Source organism: Plectropomus leopardus, chromosome 15 (assembly GCF_008729295.1).
Source record: "Plectropomus leopardus isolate mb chromosome 15, YSFRI_Pleo_2.0, whole genome shotgun sequence".
Classification (NCBI taxonomy): domain Eukaryota; kingdom Metazoa; phylum Chordata; class Actinopteri; order Perciformes; family Serranidae; genus Plectropomus; species Plectropomus leopardus.
In genome coordinates, this window is record NC_056477.1 from 21,015,494 (window position 1) to 21,035,704 (window position 20,211).

At 37.0% G+C, this 20,211-nt stretch overlaps 1 protein-coding gene across 2 annotated transcripts in view; it reads left to right on the top strand.

The window, feature by feature from the left end:
• The first annotated feature begins 3,111 nt into the window (after positions 1-3,111).
• tasp1 (taspase, threonine aspartase, 1) overlaps positions 3,112-20,211 on the top strand; it is a 31,625-nt gene continuing 14,525 nt past the window's right edge. Inside the window, exons 1-10 of one of the 2 annotated variants that reach the window (XM_042502487.1) lie at positions 3,112-3,406; positions 3,995-4,199; positions 6,131-6,198; positions 8,321-8,389; positions 9,523-9,643; positions 10,393-10,477; positions 10,553-10,632; positions 10,800-10,906; positions 13,238-13,357; positions 15,033-15,111. In XM_042502487.1, the coding sequence (XP_042358421.1) occupies positions 4,037-4,199; positions 6,131-6,198; positions 8,321-8,389; positions 9,523-9,643; positions 10,393-10,477; positions 10,553-10,632; positions 10,800-10,906; positions 13,238-13,357; positions 15,033-15,111 (892 nt within the window). In that variant the 5' untranslated portion in view covers positions 3,112-3,406; positions 3,995-4,036. The remainder of the gene's footprint in view (positions 3,407-3,994; positions 4,200-6,130; positions 6,199-8,320; positions 8,390-9,522; positions 9,644-10,392; positions 10,478-10,552; positions 10,633-10,799; positions 10,907-13,237; positions 13,358-15,032; positions 15,112-20,211) is intronic. The other variant, XM_042502486.1, reaches the window with a different exon arrangement.

The following is a 20,211-nucleotide window of genomic DNA, read 5'->3' on the forward strand; positions in this document are numbered from 1 at the left end:
GTATCTCAGATTTAAAGATTATAGACTTATACCTCTAATTTCCTAAGGTAATTCTTATTTCTGGTTTTGGCAACTGTTTTATTCATGATTACAAGCATTTTTTTGGTTAAAAATCACAGTCCTCTCCAATCTGTAATTCCACTGTAAGAGCAATTTGTCTTGAGATGCATTGTGATGTACTGATGTGAATAAAGTGGTTTACTCAGTGGTACTTTGTTTAGTCTACATCCTTAGAATGGGTTTGGGGTTGGATTAAAAAGGCATCACACTGCGAGTATTCTTTTCCTGCAGGGTTCCTGTGGGTTGTAGCTTTGGCAAAATGTGTTGCAACGGCTCCCTCTGTTTATTTTACTCTGTTTGATAAAGCCCCCATCCAGCATGTCTCTTCACACCAGAGCGTGCCTGCTCTCTGCCTGCTCAAAGCAGCAGGAATTCCTTCCTGATCGCTGGCTGAACCCAAGTTGAATAGATTTAGTGTGGATAGATGTTCAGCATGTTCAGATGTTCAAAGGACATGTAGAAAGAGTGATCCAAACTGTTATGGCTTCTATGTATCAACATTTTTTGCGGGATAATTCCACTCATATAATCGGTCTGTTATATTTCCCCTATTTTTCCCCAGAACAATAATTCCTTTTTATACAACTGTGACTTTTTCAGAAATGTAAAATTCTCTGTCTCAAGATGATGAAACCCTCTAACGAATTATGTCTATGTATTCATAACAGATAACACAACTATTAAAACATGATTGGCACTTTTCCTCTCAACAACAGCAAGACAAGTTTACACAGACATCTGATGGCATGTGGTACTAAAGCTGGCCCCTAAAGGCTAGCTGGCCCGTCTTCAGTACTCTGCACCCTGGTCCCAGCTCTCTCCTCATTAATTGCTCAACAGCACTCTTTCATCTCTGTTGACTTGATCCAAAGAAAACAACATTACGTTGCACATTAAGACTAAAGAATGTGCTTGTTTTGGTCCACCCATACAACTTTTGCTTGGACCATAAACATAAAAGGCCCTGTTTGAGATCGGTGATGATATTAGTCTGGTGTTGAATGTAGATGATCTGGAGTTAAGTGTTGTTTGTTACATATCGCTAAATGTTGTACAGTTTAGGCCAGTAGTAACTCAAATTTTTAATAATAAAGCTGTCTTTTATTACAGACTCTGAGATAGGAATTATGATAGCCTAAAAGTAGCACAGAATGTCAGTGAAAGATCTTCAGTTTATTCAAACAGTATTTTGAGGGAGCAATAATCTCTGTACATGTCCACCATCATTGAGAACTTCTATGTATCATACCCCTTGCAGTTTTTCTTAACAGGCTGTGATGATGAAATCTTTCATGTGTAGACAATGACTGGTTTGGTTTTGACTGGTTCGTACTCATGAAGGCTACACATTTGTCTCTGTCTAAAGCAATGCTGAATACTTTTCTTCAGGGTTTAGTTATCAGCTGCTTGACAGGTTCAGTAAAATAAATAAATAAATACATAAAAAATCAGGATGGGCACATCTTGTCTGCTATTTGACTGTTTGTTAGTGTTAAGGGAAATGGATAAAAGGGAGAAGGAATGCAACGCAACAAAGTCCCATGACCAGACTTGAACTAGAGATGTCGAAGTTAAATGGTAATGTCTCAGACTGTCGGGCAACCTGGATATCCTGATGGGAGAAAAATCCTGAATTTCAAACATTTACAGTTTTCAGCCTTTTGTACTACCAATCCAGAGTGTGAGCTTGTCTTTATACTCATGCATTTTCAGTGACATTCATATTCATATGGGGAGAGATGTTGAGTTGAAACATAAAAGGAACACCAGTTTTTTTTCCATCGACAGCTGATATTCTGAAGACATTTTTGCATACCATAGCTGAAAAATGCAAGAGTCATTTTTAACATTAACGATACTTGCATCCCATTTAGGTGAGTCAGTCTCAGAGTCATGTTATAATGTATGCTGGCTCACTGGAATGGCTCCTTGGACACCTAATGGAGCTGAGCAATCATTAAAGAAATTAGCTGGACCTGTGCACTTCATGCTAGAAGAAATATCTGCTGCGAGAGAAGTCTGTGTTTGAATAAAGTTGCACGGCTGCCACTGTCACAGCTATATAAGAAATTATTTGGTCATTTTGCATAACTGAAAACTGTATAAATACATTTACACACAATAAATCTATGTAACTACTCTTGGTTAAAAAAAAGTCTAACAAGTCATTTGAGTATTATGTTTCACAACCACAGTTAATTTTAACTGTATAACTTGAATTATCTTACTTATTTGATTTTCTTTAGGATAATTAATGATATTTTTTAACACAGGACTCTCCAACAAGTAAGTGGATCTACAGACTCTTACAGCAACTCAGCTGGTACTAGCGACATATTTTTTCACATGTAAAATCATATTGACCATGATGGTAATATTTTATGTGCTGTTAAATGTTTTAATAATGATAAAGTTAGAGGGATTCACAAATATCTTGTAATCCAGTCAAACTTGAATTAACCTGGAAGAGCCCATTCTATACTATTGTGAGAAATTACCCTGGACAATGTCTGCCCAATTTATTTTGAATTGCTTTCTTATCCAAACAGTAATTAATTGCCATTATACCATATAGGCTACTGTACAATAAGAGAGCGTTAATCACATGAGAATTTAGTGGAGATTCCAGGAGATGCCCTGAAAAAACAAGGATGGGTAAGATCATGAAAAACAATCAAACAAATAAACAATCTTTAGTTTGTTCTTTTTTTTAAACTCATCTGCTTGAGACACGCATTGATGATGAGTTGCTGTAATATAACTTCACAAATATATCCTAAATTACTGCTGTTTTAAATCGGTGATTTACGTGTTTTCCACCACACAATAAATTCGTATGCTATTTTTGTGTATGTATTTTGTGTACGCAAGTCAGTGGTAAAAGAAAAAAAAAGAAACATTTGCAATTGCATTTTTTTCGATTTTCCTGCTGCAAAATCCACGCTTTATTTTGTACAGCTCTATCCACGTGTGTTAATGTTTGCACTCAACGCACTTCCTTAGCAACGTGTATCTGAACCAGGAAGTACTTTCGCTATGCTTTAGCTAGCTAGCTGCGGTTAGCATAGAGGAGTGAAACTGAGTGGCAGCAAAGTTTGCTTCAGTTAGATTTATAGGTCCAGCGAGGGTATTTGTGTATTAAACACATGTCAGGTAACGTCGCGGTTAGCAGACAGTTGTGTCGTTGGTAGGAGAGGAGTGAAAACTGTAAGTTGAGATTGTTTTTTTTTTAGTGTGTTAGCTAACTGTTAGCTAATAAGCTAACGAAAACACAGGGCTGTTAGCTTAACTTAAACAACTTACTTGGATTTGATGTGCTGCCCTTCTGTAACAGTTAAACAGAAAGGTAAAAATGAAATAATGCTTGTTTAATAACTCAAACGTTTAACCAACAGACGTAACGATAAGTTACATTAACAGTAGCAACTGTTTAGAAAGTTGACAACGTCAACTCAGGTTAACGAGATTGGTGATAGCTTTATGTTATGTGCAAGTTTTGATATGTGGTATTGTTGATCTACCTATAAACGGCATATCTTTAGATGACGTTAGCTACAACGTAGATTATGTCCATTCACTATTTGTACTCGAGTTAGTACTTGAATATACGTTTATTGGTTCTCCACCTCTGTTAGACCACTGATAGTGATGAAGGGTAACTGAAGTTGGTTAGTGATGACTGTATGTGCCGAAAATACTGAAAATGTGCATATTCATTACTTCAACAACATAATGCATTGCAAGTGGAATCAGCTTGTGCTTTGGTGTTAAAACCTGTCTAGTACTCCCCTTTGTGGTCTCAGTGGTACATAGCAGAGAACCACTGTGGTGCTTTGCTGCAGCCTCTTTACACCTGTATTATCAAACAAAAATGTCATATCTTGTCTTGTAGTATACTTCAATTGTAATGTTTGTATTTATTTTCCTGTTGCAGGTGTGCCATAAAAATGATTTTCTCACCACTGTTTGATAGGCCATGATAGGCTTGTCAAGTTATGCAGGGGTTATGGAAAGTGTAATGAATTCTGCTGAAGAGCAGCAACCCTCCTCTCTCCTGGCCAACTCATGGTCCAAAAATCAGGAATCAAGCAAGAATCAGAAGCCAAGACATGTTGGTGGATTTGTATTAGTGCATGCAGGTAAGTGCACACACCACAGATTAGTATATTTCAGACTCACCCTAACTAGCTCTCCCCAAAGTCTGTCTTGACATGTGAAAAGAGGCTTTTGCGTATCCTGCTCATGCTGGTTAGAATTTGCTGCAGACCAATTTTTGTCTAGGGGTGCTGCTGTTTAAAAAAATACATAGAAGGACTAAAAGCAAGGTGTATCACGTTGTAGATTCTTTGAGCTATTTATCTCTATGTGATCAAGGATATGATGACCAGATTTTTGGTGTACTTATGCTGTTATTCTGACATTTTATAGTCCATAACTGTTATATGTTATGTGTCTAAAACTTTGTTAAATGTGCTGCTGCCTGCTCCGGCCAGGACACTCTTGTAATTATTATAATTTTCAAAATCAGGCTTTTCCCGGTTAAATAAATGAAAAAATACATATATCTAAAAAGCATTTTAGAAAGAAATACGAAGCAGCACCTCATAAGAAGTTAACATGATTCATAGAAGTATAGTATTCATAGTACCGTCAGGCAGTGGTGCAACTATTATGCACTAAAACAATAATTCTCCAAATATATTTTTCTGCTTCATCGTCAGCATCATCATTTATTTTTACATGTCAAGGAAAATAACATAATGGTACAAAATAAAGTTCAATACAATATAATTCTATATAAGAATCATGTGAAGGGACATCCCATGTAAGTTACCTAAGCTTTTGAGTGGGGCCCTTATAACATGTAACATCAAAGACAAAACAAATAAGCAAAACAAAAGAAACACTACCGTTAAACAAACAAACAGACAGAAGATCCCAAACATTCGCTACATCTGCATAGATCCAATATAACAGTTCCAGTACCATAGTAAAAGAAAAGAAAAACACAGGCTGATCCACTTATGGTCTCAGGGATTAAGAATACTGGCACAGAAGGTTAGAGAAAGTTCCTTTGGTAGACAGAAATGGGTATTTCATAACAAAAAATTAGCAGTAAAACAAAACAGCATTATGTTTGTGATAGGTGTCTCTTTAAGGTCTTTTTGAAGATGCAAATGGAATGAGATGTTTTAATGTTGTCATGTAGCTCATTCCATATTTGTGGCCCTCTGCACATGAAACTAAAGCGTGTGCATTTTAGCTTGCGCTTCTTACCTGTTATGAGGTTTTTTGTTCTGGTGTTATATGTATGTAGAGGAGAGCAAACAGGAACAAGCTCACATAAACGAAGCTTCAACTTGTGAACAACCTGGTACATTGTACACGCATGGTGGAAAATATGAATTCAAATAAATAAATAAAAGTTTGAGCAGACCAAGGCCATGAAAGAGAGGGCAAGATGGAGAGCTGCCTATGGACCAGGTTATGGCACTTTTTTTTACAAGGACTGTAATTGTTTTAGATGACTTGGGTAAGTGTTACACCAAATTATATTGCAACACTTTAAATGATGCTCAAATAAGGGTTTGTATAAAGTGAGTGCAGAGAGTGGGAGAAAGTGTTTTAACTTAAAGAACAGACCAAAATACTTTGCTTATTTTTTAGTTATCTCTGTGATATGACATTTGAAAGAAACAAATTCATCAATGTGAACCCCCAGGAATAATAAATACATATTCAGCATTAATTGTGTTTTTGTAGGAATGGAATACTATGTTATTTTTTTGCTGACATTAACGGAGAGCTGATTACATTTGAGCCAAATATCCACTTTCACAAGCTCTCTGTTTAGAGTCTCTTGTAATACAAGGGGACGCTGGTGCGATAGAAACAGATTGGTGTCATCCGCAAACACTATTTTGTGTAGGATATTTGAGGAATAAGCAAAATCATTTATAAACAGGATAAGTAGGACAGGATATATACAGGTTTTTGCTTGGAGAAGGTCATCACTTTTATTGTCACTTTATAAATGATCAAACTGTTTTTCCTTATTATTTGCTTTCAGGAGCAGGATACCATTCTGAATCGAAGGCCAAGGAGTATAAACATGTGTGCAAAAGAGCCTGCCAGAGAGTACGTTTATTAAATGAGTATTACCATTTTAAGTTGTATTCATGTGTGTGCACACAAGCAACATACCATTCAACCCTTTGTACACAATCTGTTTTTTCTTAATGGAATGTTAGTAAATGTATTACTTAATCCTAGTTAATTTGGCACTTCACAGTATTGAATCTGTTAAATACTTTTATTAATTGCTGAGGAACAGAACAGGTTGACAATAATCAGCAATTAAAGTAGCAATCAGGGTTTGCCCAAAGGAACGGCCCTGCACCATAATGTTGATTGTAATTTTTAGTTAAAAATATGCTCACTCAAAGTTAGACGTATAAGACTGGGTACTGGGTCCTTAAAATGATGCTCCACCCACAAAATGACCCCTTGTAAATCAATTATGCCGTGTTACCTTGAGTTTGTGAAAAAAAAACAACTTTGTTTTTCTCGCATGCTTCTCTGAAAAACAGCAAACATATTCATTTTTCAAATGATTGGGGACCACCTTTAACAGCTGCAAAACTATATCAGAACATTTTTCACACAGCTTGTAAAGGATAATCCAAGTTTCATCTATCCATTCACATGCTCAATCCCAAACACATACATTTTCACTAAAAAAAACCTTCCATATGAAACTGAACTGAAAGTCACACTCATCTATGTCCTCTTCAAAGCCAGACTCCAATGCTAAAGTTGCACTGTGAAACTGCATGTGATTTAGAAGTACTGAGTGTATGACTAGATAAATGAGATTTGAATTACACTGTAAGCTTTGAATGTGTATCTTTGTCAGATGTTTTAATATAGTTTCGTAATTGCTAAATGTTGACCATGTTGACTTCAATTTCTGAAAAAATTATGCCTTTTTTGGATTCTTCGCTCACCATTTAGGTATGGTAAATTCAGGGTGACACATGGTAAATAAATGATATTTGAATGGTAAGTCTGCAGATGAAGTATTCCTTTAAATACAATCAGTCAATAAATGGATATGTTTGCCATTTTCTGTGATGGCATGTGAACAAAACAATGTTTTTTTTCAGAATTCAGGGCTTGACTTAATTGATTTACAAATGGTCATTTTGTGGGTGAAGTATCCCTTTAATGTAGATAATCAAAAAAGAAACACTTGGACAGTACTCCAATTTTACTGTTTAATATTGCCACGTCTAATAGTATACAGTGTACTTAATGTGACTCTAAAATCAAATGTCTTCAGGGAGCACAGAGTGCCTTGTTTTATCAGCTTGATCAATAAGGTATTGGGATTTTCTTATAAGCTTTCTGTTTGCTCAGGTTGGATGGGGAGCATCTGTGAACAGCTGTCATTCCAGATATTTTCAGTGGGATTCCAGTCTTTCTTTTGGCAGTAGCACTCAAGCACTTTAACGTTCTTGTTTTGAAGTCCTTCCAGTTTTCATTTGGCTTTATTAAGATCATTTTGCTGTTGGAATGAAGGCTTTGTACTTTGGCACTCTGACGCAGGTTCTTCTCAAAAATGTCTTTGTATTTAGTTTCATTCATTGTTCTTTCCATCCCTACGAGTTCCTTACATCCATACGCCTGAAAAACAAACTCATGGCGCTGCTATTACTCTTGATTTACAATAGGAATGGTGTTATATGGGTGATGAGCTGTGCCCAGTTTCCGCTGGATGTAGTACTTTGAATTAAGGCCAAGTGGTTTAATTTAAAGGGTTTTGCTTTCATGCTGTCTGTGTCTTTTTTCCCCACATACATACAGAATTTAATTCAACCCAGGATACTTACTTTACGCGTTTTACGCTTGTCCTTACTCTCAATGTGAGCTTTTGATGAGGCTTAAATCCTAATTATCTGTGCTAAATAGTAAATGTTTTCAGTTATGTTGCTTTGTGTTTTAAGTTACGTAGATGTATAAAAGAATATATACATAATAGTGTTATTATGTAAGGGCTAGAAATCAAAATAAGTGCTATGGAGAATGTTAAAAGAATTATTTTAAGCCCATATCTTACCATAGTGTTAAGCAATTGACTTAAATGAAGGCAGGTAATTGAAGTACTGTACAAAGGCTGAAATGATCTGTAGAGTATTTTTGTGTTTTAACTGGAAAGCTGTTGCACTTTCAACAAGATTTCTCTATCTGTCTTCTCCAGGCTGTTGACCGACTCAAAGCTGGGGCTCTTGCAGTGGAAGCAGTGGCGGCAGCACTGGTTGAACTTGAGGTTGGTTGATTTTGATCCAGATTTGATTATTCAACCTTCATTAAATCATTGTTCAGTAACACATTGCTTCAGATTAAATTGATTTTAGGCCCAGATTGGACTTGAAAATCAACATCCAAGGATAAGAAACCTAATTTGACATGTGTATGTGTTTATCCAAAACAGCTTTATTCCACTCCAGCCTCCGATGCATGTACACACATCCTGTTGGATGATGTAAGAAGTGATTTTCCTCAGGGCAGGCTTGGAATAAAGAACAGTGACTCTGATGAACTCTCTGCAGCTGCAAAAATGTACACAGAAATGCAGCCCAGCAAGCACTCGTGATTAAGATGGATTAGAATACCCATATACTGTACATATGCATACAATTCACAGAAAGTTAGAGCCATCATCTGGTCATTAGCAAGAAATCAATCATGTATATGGCATAGCACATATAGTATATATGATGAACAAAGAAACTTGATAAGTAAGAAAGAGGCAAAAGCCAGCAACAAACAAAACAACAAATATTTATAAAGGGCTTTTGTCTTATTGGGCCTTAAGTACAAATTAATATTTCTTACATTTCTCTTACTGCCTTTTTTATGTCAGTGTGACCAGCAAAGCTATTTTGAATCTTCATATTCATTTGCCTAAAACCGACAACTTTATCAGCAAAGGTCCTAAGGAGGAAGGAGATAAAACACATAAAACGAGAATAAAACAAAGACTTAAGCTTCAAAATTAAATGAAGAATCATAATTAGATTTTTTTTTATTACTTAGTTATTTAAAGTAGTTCACCAGCTGCAATTTTTGATGATGTTGTAACATATATAATTGTGCTGCTGCTAATCTCATCCTGTAATTGATTTTCAGTTGGTGATAATAGTGTTTTTTCTTTAATCAAGCTGTTTCAAAGTAGTGTTTTCAATAAATGTAGTACAGTTATTGTGTAAGATGTTGATCTGAGGAGATCAAACTACAGATATTGACTCTTGTCTCATTTAGGAATAGAGTGCTCCTTTTTTTTTTTGGTTAAATGTATAAAAACAAGAATGACTGTTATTCAGCATATTAACACTGAAAGTTCAGTTCATTGCAAACATAGTTTTATTCTAGACTCTGAATGTTTTTAATCGTTCTCAGGACTCTCCTTTTACAAACGCGGGCATGGGCTCCAACCTTAATTTGGCAGGGGAAATTGAATGTGATGCCAGTATCATGGATGGGAAGTCGCTGCATTATGGTGCTGTCGGGGCTATCGGCGGTGAGTTATTACACATGTATTGATATTTATGTCATGAAGCTGTGTTGTTGTGGCACTGAAGTTCAGTCACTTGAAAGTAATGGCAATGAGTCAAGCCTTTATCTGACATTTTTTTACTAAGTTACTTTCTCTGATCTTCGATTTTATTTTAGAGGTTCATAAACAATGGGTGGGCATCCACTTTTCACCTAGAGAACCACCAAGAAATGTCAATATGAACACGCTCGCATACTCTGAGAGTTTTCCTTGAAGGCTTTGAACAAAAGCAATTTTTTTGTAAACAATAAGCCAGGGGAGGCAGCTAATATTTAGTCCAAAAGACAATAGATTGCTTTTGTTACCACATCTGCATCATGTAACCGTTAGCCATGTAATGTGTGCATGAGTGAAACTTTGCTGGCTTTGATATAAAAAAAATGCACACCTCCCAGCCCGTGTTTTTCATGAGGTTTAAATAGCCTAAAAGTAACTGAGCACTACTAGGCGTGTCAGTGGCAAAATAAGGAAATGGAAAGTCAACTCACTGAATACATTCCATGTGAAAATTAACAAAAGAAATATTAACAATACGCAGAGAGTCAGCACAGATATGACAACAATCAAAACCATTTTCATTTCACCTCTACTACCAAACTTGATTTGAGTAACATATTGATGTGTGTGCTTGCAAAGTATCTTGACTTGTTTACACTGCAGTAAAATCACAGAATGAACTGCTAGCCGTGTGATGATTCTGACTTCTCCCTCAGGTATTAAGAACCCAGTCTTAGTTGCAAACCGTCTGCTGAGTGAAGCACAGAAAGGGAAACTATCAGCTGGCAGAATACCACCCTGGTGATTATAATGGTTATTACTCAATGTTGTATTAAAGTGACTATATCCACTTGTTAATTTGTTTATGTTTGTCAGCTTTTTAGTAGGGCGAGGAGCACACGATTGGGCAGTCAGCCATGGAATCCCACCATGTCCTTCAGAGAAAATGGCCACCAGTAAGTTTTGTTGCACTGACTCAGAAATATGCATCATTTAAGAAAGTATTTTCTGTAGCTGCAGAACTGACCGCAAAATCAAAGTACTGGAAACAACCTATGGAAGTAGTTTAGTTTTATTAATATATATGTACGTGTTGGCTTGAAACTTTTTTTTGCCTCCACAGAGTTCAGTTTATCTGCGTACAAGAGGAACAAGCGAAAGATGGAGCTGGCAGAAAAAATGGACACAGGAGTTAATCAGGCCAAGAAAAGACGACAATCAAGTGAAAATGTGAGTACTGTATTATCGGTTAAGATACTCTAAATTATTTTAATAGCAGTGTATTCTTTCCCAGCTGTCTCACTTGAGTCAGAATGGACCCACCCCCCCACCCCTGCTGCTATTACAATAAATTCTTCTGTCAGACAACCCAAAAACATACAGTTACAACTCACCTATTAAGCTTCATGATAATCCACTAATCTATAATTTTCAAACAAAAACATACGTCATAAATTTGCAAAGGCGAAGACAGTCCAAAAACAGTGAAATATTTAGTCCAAACACATAATTACATCCACTGATGCATTGTTTCAATTTTTTCCATGTACTGTCCATAATATCAGCAGTTTCCATGCAAGCTTACTTTAGGTATGTCTTTGATAGGATTTTTAAGTGAATTTTATATGAGTTAAAAGCTATACCTCTATGTGGAGGAACTAAGTGAGACCGTTTCTGTATATGGTGCTGAAATTAAATCGAATAAACTTAAAAAAGGAAGCAACTTCACTTTAATTAAACCATGCCATTAAAACGGTTATGTAATTCTTTAGAATTATTACACAAAAAGTAATTTTAGTCTCACAGGGCAAGTAAAATACATAATAATAAGTATCTTTGGACCTTCAAAAGTATGCAGTAAGCATGGAGAGATATATGGCTATCAAACTGAATTTAAAAAGAAAGGCAGGAAACATCAAGTTGAATTTGGTATTGTACACAAGAAAGGAGTTCAACAATTCTCTGCAACTAAGACATCAGGAATACATCCTGCCAGTTATGATCTCACATTCTCCCAGGGTCATTAAAGGAAATGGCATTACCAGGTTGCACAGAGGGTTCCAAGAAACAATTAATGTGTTGACAAGAGTTAGTGCAAAGTTTCAGTGCCCTGAGCAACATAACTTGAGAGTGGCTCAATGATGAGCTGAGTAGAAAGAGAGCAGACTGGCAGTGGTGTAGAAGAGGGCGGGAAAGTTTATCTTGGTTCGGATGGGAATTGTGTTAAATGGAGTAAATCGTGTAAACGGCCACAGCCCCGTACGCTTCATTAGAACTGTTTTTGAACACTGTAAATGTTTATTTAGTTCAGTTACATCAATCCTCAATTAATGATATATCCACAAAAAGAAAGACTAACAACTAAGATGACTGTTTGTTGACTTAGTCGAGTGATATATTATTAAATGATAGACTTTTGTGTCAAATGGTTTGTTAGCTTAATGAGAGTTTAAGGTCTGAGTTGCCCTATGTTCCCATCAGTCTGCTACATGTTTACACAAAACTGCTCGACCTATTAAAGATTAATATGTGACCGCTTGGTGCAGTAAACCTACCACCGATTTGAACATAACAGATACTCAGACTGCAAATGCTCACATTTATTTCATTTTCAGAGTTTTCGGTTATTTAACGTGGATTTGGCATCAGTTGTGTACTCTGCCATTGACATATAAAGTCAGTTAACAGAAAATAACCTGCTTTTGTATCATGGTTATTAGAGACTTATGGGTTCAACAAAAGCATGATTGCAGCAAGTCTGGTTTTAATTTTCGTTCACAGTGTTCTTTTTATGTCTCTGTCTTTTTGCCAAGCAATAAAATCTTTCCTTCTTTTTTTCTGTGCGGTATAGACACCTGTCTCATGATGGTGTATAGTTGCAGTGTTGTTTAGGAAAATCTAAAGCATTTAAATTTGACTCCAAAGATGCCCTTAAGTTTTACAGTCACTCATTTATGTGGATTTTTTTTCATTTAAGGACTCTGATAAGGGATGACAGGATGGTCTTTGTAGCATTTCGAAACACTTGGCTGTAGTTCTTTTTGGCCTCTAAAGCTCAGAGACAGGGATAATTTATGAGAGCATGAGACAGATGAGAACACATTAAAAAAAACAACCAAAAAAAACTCTGCCTTTCTGTCCAGGGTTCAATGAAGATCTTCAGTTTCTGGTAGAAGGGAAGCTCTGATCATGTATCATAATGCCATTTTGCACATTTACCCTGTAGGAGTCTATTTATCATGCCGTCTGAGTCATGATGGTTCACAAACAAGTCACTTCCAAAGCAAACTGCAATCAAGGAAAGAAAGCAGTTGATTGAAATCACAACAGCACATTTTTGATGAAATATGATGGGCAAGGAAGAGTGATTCATAAATTCATGCATTGCACTGTTAATTTTGGAAATGTCCTCAGACAAAGATGATGTCTCTGCATCAGAATGCAAAAGCCTGGATTCTCCTTTATATAACCTGAAGGAGAACAGTTCACATTTGAAAATGTCCCTATGTATATATTTGATTTTTTTCTGCTCATGTTACTCTTCTTTATACTGTGATGCAGGAAAATGGTTCAGGGTGCCTCGACACAGTGGGAGCCGTTGTGGTCGACCTGGAGGGGAATGTAGCTGCAGCGGTGTCCAGTGGAGGTCTGGCCATGAAACATCCCGGCAGGGTTGGACAGGTAGACAGGCACTCATCTCCTTAATTCTCTGTCAATATATTTACCCACATAACAGCTTCCTTGAAAAATACAGTATTGAATCAGGCCTTTATTAACAATTAATTACCTGAAATTTAGAAAAAGAAGAAAAAGGTAATGCTCTCTCTATCAGGTCATTTTCTTGTCCTAATTTCTTGCAGTTTGTGAAACATGTCTTGCTAAGTTGCGTATTGCCTTTCTAGCGATGTTTTCAAAAGAAGCCAATCCAATTCAGGCATTCCAATGCAGCACCAATGTATTATCTTACATGAAGTGTATACCAACATTAAGTTTGTGTTGAATTATAATGATATGCTGCTGCGAATGACAGCAACTGAAAACTGTGTCTAAACTATCTGATTCTGATGTGGGCCATCTACAGACAGCATAAACCAAGTTGGAAAAAAACCTGAGCACAAGGCACCAAAGAGAGGAAGTGCTACTGAAAACAGTATGAATCAGTAGTATTTATAATAGCTCTGAATTATTGATTTTGTGTAGCATGAAGTTAGTGAAGAACCCATAGGGAATTATTACCCCTTTACAGCATACAGAAGTTTTTCACCTCTTTTAGCCCATTTTTTTGGTTTGAAAGCCCTGACATTCTGTATAATGCCATCCCACAGTTCATAAACCTGTTTTCTGCAGGGGTTCATTTTACCAAAAAAGCTATGATCGCATTCAGTGAGTTCAATCCTCATTGACCCTGTCCTCCATTAGACTGTCTCCGTCCTTACAACCAGCTGTCCGTCTGTCAGCAGCAGCTCCTAAGTAGCTGAGAAGACAGCAGCTAGACAAACTGTCTGCTCCAGGCTGACATGAATTTAGTGGACAAAATTGTTTAAATGTTAGTTTAATAGAATCAGCATTGCAGCAAATATCTTGACAACACATTAACCACTAACAATTTAGTAATGCGAAAATTTGCCAGGGCATTGTGTTTTGGAGCTTTCATGCTTTCTAGTGACCAAAAATGAATTCAGTCCAGCCTTAGAAAGTCTGAAAGCAGCAGATAAGAGTTATTAGTGAGCAGCTGTTGCCAGTGAAGCCCCAAAGCTTTCTTATTCCCTTCTTTTATTTCTACCGCTCCGTTAATCTGGCATTGCTGCCGTTTGATGTATTTAATAGAGCTAAACGTTCGCTTCTTAATAGTCTAAATGAATAAGACAGCCTACTATAGAAGAACTCGTTCTGATCATTCTCATGTCATGTGACCCATTTTTAGTATCAGTGCAAATAAAACATGTCTGTGCTGGAAGTCTTTTAATTTGAGGGAGCTACAGGAAGTTATGAGTCTGCATAAACAGCAGCTTAACCGGAAAAAAAAACAATTTAACAATGGGAACAGAATGAATGAATCAGTAGGATTTACTGCCTCAACCTCATTAACACTAAAAACCCAAAGCTCAGAGCTGTGGAGTCGTGACTATGGCATGTTCAAGTGTAGTTAATGATGTGGAAAATGTAAATCAGGTTGAAATGACCTCCCCAGTGTTAGTTTTCAACTCCCAGATTCAGCCATATGCATGCCTCACTCAAAGTGATAGTTTCAGAATTTCTTACATTTTCCATTACTTCCAGTACAGAATTGTTAAAACTAATACAACAGCAAAACTCCTTTGTATCTAAAATGTCCCGTTCCCCTCTCTTTTCTCAGGCTGCTCATTATGGATGTGGCTGCTGGGCTGAAAATGCCTGTAATATGAACCCTTACTCTACAGCAGTGAGTACCTCAGGTATACCACAGCACACTCTCTGCAACCTCATTCCCAGTTGTGTATACGTTTGTGTCTGTGTGCATGTGCGCGTGTGTAACTTTTCCCCTCACTGTTAATGTTTACCACAAGCCTCCCCTTTTGTTTTGGAGATCATATGAATCAGAAACGGATATTTGATGTGAGCCTCTTATTTAGCCTCTGTGAGTCAAGCCTCGAAAAGCCTGATAATACTTTCCGATGACCTCCGACCATTCCTGCTGAGTGACTCTCATCAGTCACTTCCTCGGCTGATTGAGTCATCATTCTCCACTCTCTTTTAGTCAGCTGCATGCCAGGTGCATTGCAGAGCTCTTTGGATTTGAAAATGACATTTGACGTGGGACACCTGCTGTAGACATGTAAGGGAGAACCACTGTAAGCGCAGCAGGAAGATGATACATTTACACCATTCAGGTGCATTCATCTATATTCAGATCATAACTGTGCTGGTCTAAACTAGTGGAATTATATCTGTCAGTCAGATGAGTTAGAATTTGATTATATGCAACCCTATTTGGGTCTATAAAAACATTTTCACAAATCCATGTATTTAAAATTTATTGTTAAAAATGAAGAATTATGCACAAATGCTATTAGTTAAATAAAGTAGTTTTGTTTAATATGTATTATTTATGTTTCCTGATCATTTAAAATAATTAAGCTTTAAGTACAACAGCACATGCAAAAGTAATCAAGCAGTGATGCTACCAGGTTTTTATTTTGTGTGGGAGGTATACACAGTCATTAATTCTGCCAGTGTAAGGAGCCTTAAATGATTAGATCCAAATCTTAACTGAAAACATGATTTTCAAAGCTGTTAACTCCATGCAGATTTCACGGTATGTTCCCATTACCCGAATGCTCTTTTTTTTCTGCAGTAAATGCTAAACAAATTCTCTTCTTGGAAAAGATAATAAAATCATAAAATGCCTCTGCTAACACAAAGTGAAAAGCACTGAACTTTTCTATTTTTTTCTTCGCTAAATGCACAAGTTCTGTTCACTTAGATTTAGCATCAGATATTATTTTTCAAAACTGCTTTGGCCAACAATTAAAATATCCATGTGTATATTAAGTGCAGTACACCTGGATGTAATGCACTCCCTTATTAATGTGGAGAGAGCCATGAAATGATTCATAGTTGTCACCTGTCACATGCTGCTTTTCCTTTCTCCTTTCTTTCTGCTGTTGTTTCTCATCATGCAGAGTTGGAAAGCTTAACAACTCCAGCTAGCGATCTTCTTGCATGGTCTCCATCGTGATGAGTAGGTCATCAAGGTTAACGGTTTGACAATCTGTTAAACCTTGTCAATACTTAATCACCAGAAATCAGAGCTATTTAGACAGCTCTTGCTACCGCAGATGCTGTCACATTTATCAAACATTTACACACACTTTTAGTCATTTATCAGGTACAAAAATGACCTAAAATGTATAGATTCACAACTACAGCAGACAGAGACGCAGATTCTGAGGATATTTACTCATTTTTAACCCTGCTTTGGGATTTCAAATGTATTCACAAAATAGAGCCCCACATTATGTGAACAGTAAAGGAGGCCATAAGAGTAGCTAGTTTTATAATAAATAAAAAACAGAAATTGAATGGTGCTTAAAGACAGTGACATGGAGGACATGCTACAACCTTGGGTTGGATGATATAAATGACTTCATATAGGTGCAAAAAAAGTATTGCTCTTATGTTTTCAGCATGGATGTAGCAGACAATATTATAGAGGTATACCATGCAGGATGGGCGGTTACCCTTTGTAAACACGCTGCCAGCAAAAGTCAAAGTAAAGGCCAACCCCAGATTCACTCTCATTTGGTGTTTCGCCGGCCTCGACCTCAACCTGAGCGCATCCCAAATACAGAAAATATTTAAAAAGTAAGAAAATCCGAACAGAGGGCCAAGTCTCTGCAGAAAACTACATCATCACACTTCTACTGGATCATAAGTGATGATTTAGGGGAATAACTAATGTATTCATGTCTAATGTATTCAAAATTCCCACACAGTAAATCTTTAATGTTAATGCTACAATACCGGTCTCCAATTTCTGTTCACTATTGTGTCTGGTAATTTAATTGACTTACTTACAATGCAGAATAATTTTAACTGAAACATAATGCAAAGTAATGACAAATTGTGTCAGCTGATTGGATGGAAATCTTCTAACACTACTTGGAAGTAACCTGAATCCTTTAGAGTAAATTGCTGTTTTTTTAAGAGTAAATTTTTAATGCCTATGAGCACTGTACATGAAAATCCATTCACCACTATTATACTGAAAACCTCTGTCAGAACAGTCTCCAGAGGTAAAAGTGAATTACCTAAAAAGAACTACAACTAGAAAATATGAAGGGGTGAGTGAAAAAAATATGCTTCTAAGTGATTTCACCAGACTGTCTGTCTGATGAAAATATACTGTTGGCAGCAAAAGCCTTGTGAGTTTGGTGATTTAAAATGCTTCAGCCTTTCCAAGTCTGCATGTAGAGAAACAATAGCAACCACCTCACTGCTTCTGGCTGTCCTCTGCTGACAGCACACACAGGAGCAGGGAGGGGATCTCCTGAGGCACTGTCTCTTTAGGGTTTAAACTAATACAGAGAGTCTATTGGACAAAGACATCCTTCCCTTTTAGGGCCAATCTGCCATTTCAAAAACAAGCTGCATTCTTCTTGAACATATTTACACAACGTATACAAGTGTGCTTTAGTGTTTGAAAAAAGGAGAGTGCATGCATCTTTTAGCTGAAAGCAACATTGCTGGCTGTGAGCTGTATGGTTTTGAATCCGAAGGTCGAGGGGCTATATTAGCCCACTTCTTTAAGATGTGTAGACGTCTGCGACATAGCTTCTGGGGAACATTAAAACCTTTTGATGTGGATCTGTAGCCTAATGCATGTCAGTGCAGACGAGCTGATTCAATCAGACAGGCTGAAGCTTGAGTCATATGTACTCGGAGCGTTCAGATAGCCGGCATTTTGCACCGCTAAAGCTTGTCTGAATATATTATAAGCAACAATGGGTGAGAAGTTTAGGTAAGCGTATCAGCAAAAACAGCTATAGTGAGCCGAAAACAACTTCTTGGACTTGGACTGGAATTATAAATACACTTCTTTTTAGATACCAAGTTTATTACTTTATCTACTGTTTTTGACATATCCTCAAAAGTGATTCATGATTTCAACTCTAACTTCATATCACACAGATGAAAGTTTGGTACAAAAGGTCTGTCGCCTGTAATCTGCAGCTTGAAAGTGATAAAATTGTCATTATAACTGATCTATCCTGTACTTATTACATTAAACAAGCAGTATAAGTATGCTATCTTAGTAATAGTCTACTGCTCACCATTTATCCCAGTAGATGAAGTATAGATGTTTGCTCTATATGTATTTCCACCTCATCCTGTCTTTCTTCATTGTGGCTTTGCCTTTGATGTTACTTAAAAAAAAGAAAAAAAAAAAGCTTTCCGTATGGGTATGGAGAACATAATGTGTGTTCCAGTACGACACCTGTTTTTAATTTCCTAACATGAAAGGCATTCCCATCAAAAGAAACAGAAAAACAATCATTTTCATTCTGACTCAAGGAGCACGGTCCTCACCCTATATGTCACTCTTTCTTCCCCTCACCTCACCACCCCCTCCATTCTCGTCTGTGTTGTAATATGCGGCTTATGTGGCTCTTTGTTTTATATGTGTTGACTGCTTCGTCTGGCCTTCACTTTGCTGTGGCCCAAGAGAGAACAGCTCACGAACTTCACTGCTTGCTCTGTTGGCTGTCACATACAGCGTCTCCGAGTGTTGGCCTCTTTTTTTCTACATTTCTCTTCTGTTGGGTTGCTTTAGTCTGGGCGTCAAGCTGCAGTTTCAATTGAAATGTATTTGTGCTGCCATAATATCGAGATCCCCATGGGACAGAGTGGTTTACGGTAAACACAGTACAAAAAAGGCACAGTACCTGGCCAATCTGACAGTCTGCTCTCGTTAAAAAAGAACTTCAAATCGCTCCAGGCATCTGGTCTCCACAGTTACCGACCTGAATTCGGTTTTGTTGTAGTTACCTGATATTTTATGAGGCTTTCATTTGTGTTTACAGAAACAACAATGCTATATTCTTCAGTCTTTATGGGGTTTCACAGGAGCCTTTGCCAGATGTGTTTTGTTTTCACTTTCACATTTCTTGTCTTTTTCCCGACTGCAGTCAGACTCCATGATTGAGAAATATCATATTGCAATCATGCAGCTTGCATTTAATATCTGTCTTTTCTGTAACAACAACAAGCTTTGCTTTCAGTGTTAGTCGTTTAGGCAGTACATATTATCTAAGATATATAAAAAGACACCTGCTATTTTTTGACTTGGGAGTATTAGAGGGTAAGGAAAGGCAGGCTGACTATGGTTTTTATGGTTCCTGGTTTGCTGAAACACAAAAGTTTTCCCCCTGGACTTTTCTATACACCATTTGCATAACTGAGGAGTTTAAGACAATTTGAGCTGCTAATTGGTGCCAACTGGAGAGCAGTGTGCAGGCACTTTGATTTTATTTATCACTTAGGTTTTATTTGAATGATTAGGTGGACACATATGAAAGTGGGGCTCCCAACAGAAAATTTTCAGCATCTAGCACTTAATTTTCAGCGTTTTGTTGTGAATTTTTATGCACCAAGTTGTTCATTTTCTGCATCAATTTATGGTGTAAATATTTCTAATTTTTTTCAAAATTCTACTTTAATGTTCTTATCGAGGAGGACAAATGCATATGTTGTCCATCTATACATATGTCTACCTACAACTGTTTCATGCGCTGCTCTCCTCTGTTAGTCAGTGGTCTAATGAAAACGCTGTAATAGAATAATCTTCTTGTTTACCCTCCACATTTAAACGAGTAATATTTTTTGTGCTCGGCCATTTAAGCCTAACTGGGAAAATGATGTTACAAAGTACATATTTTTGGCAAGATGGAAATTAAAAACCGATAAACCTCAAGTGTATGCATAAATGTGTTATGGTGATACATGCAAGTATGCACATACTGCAGTTACAGTGAGCCAGCTCAAGCTCAAAGTTT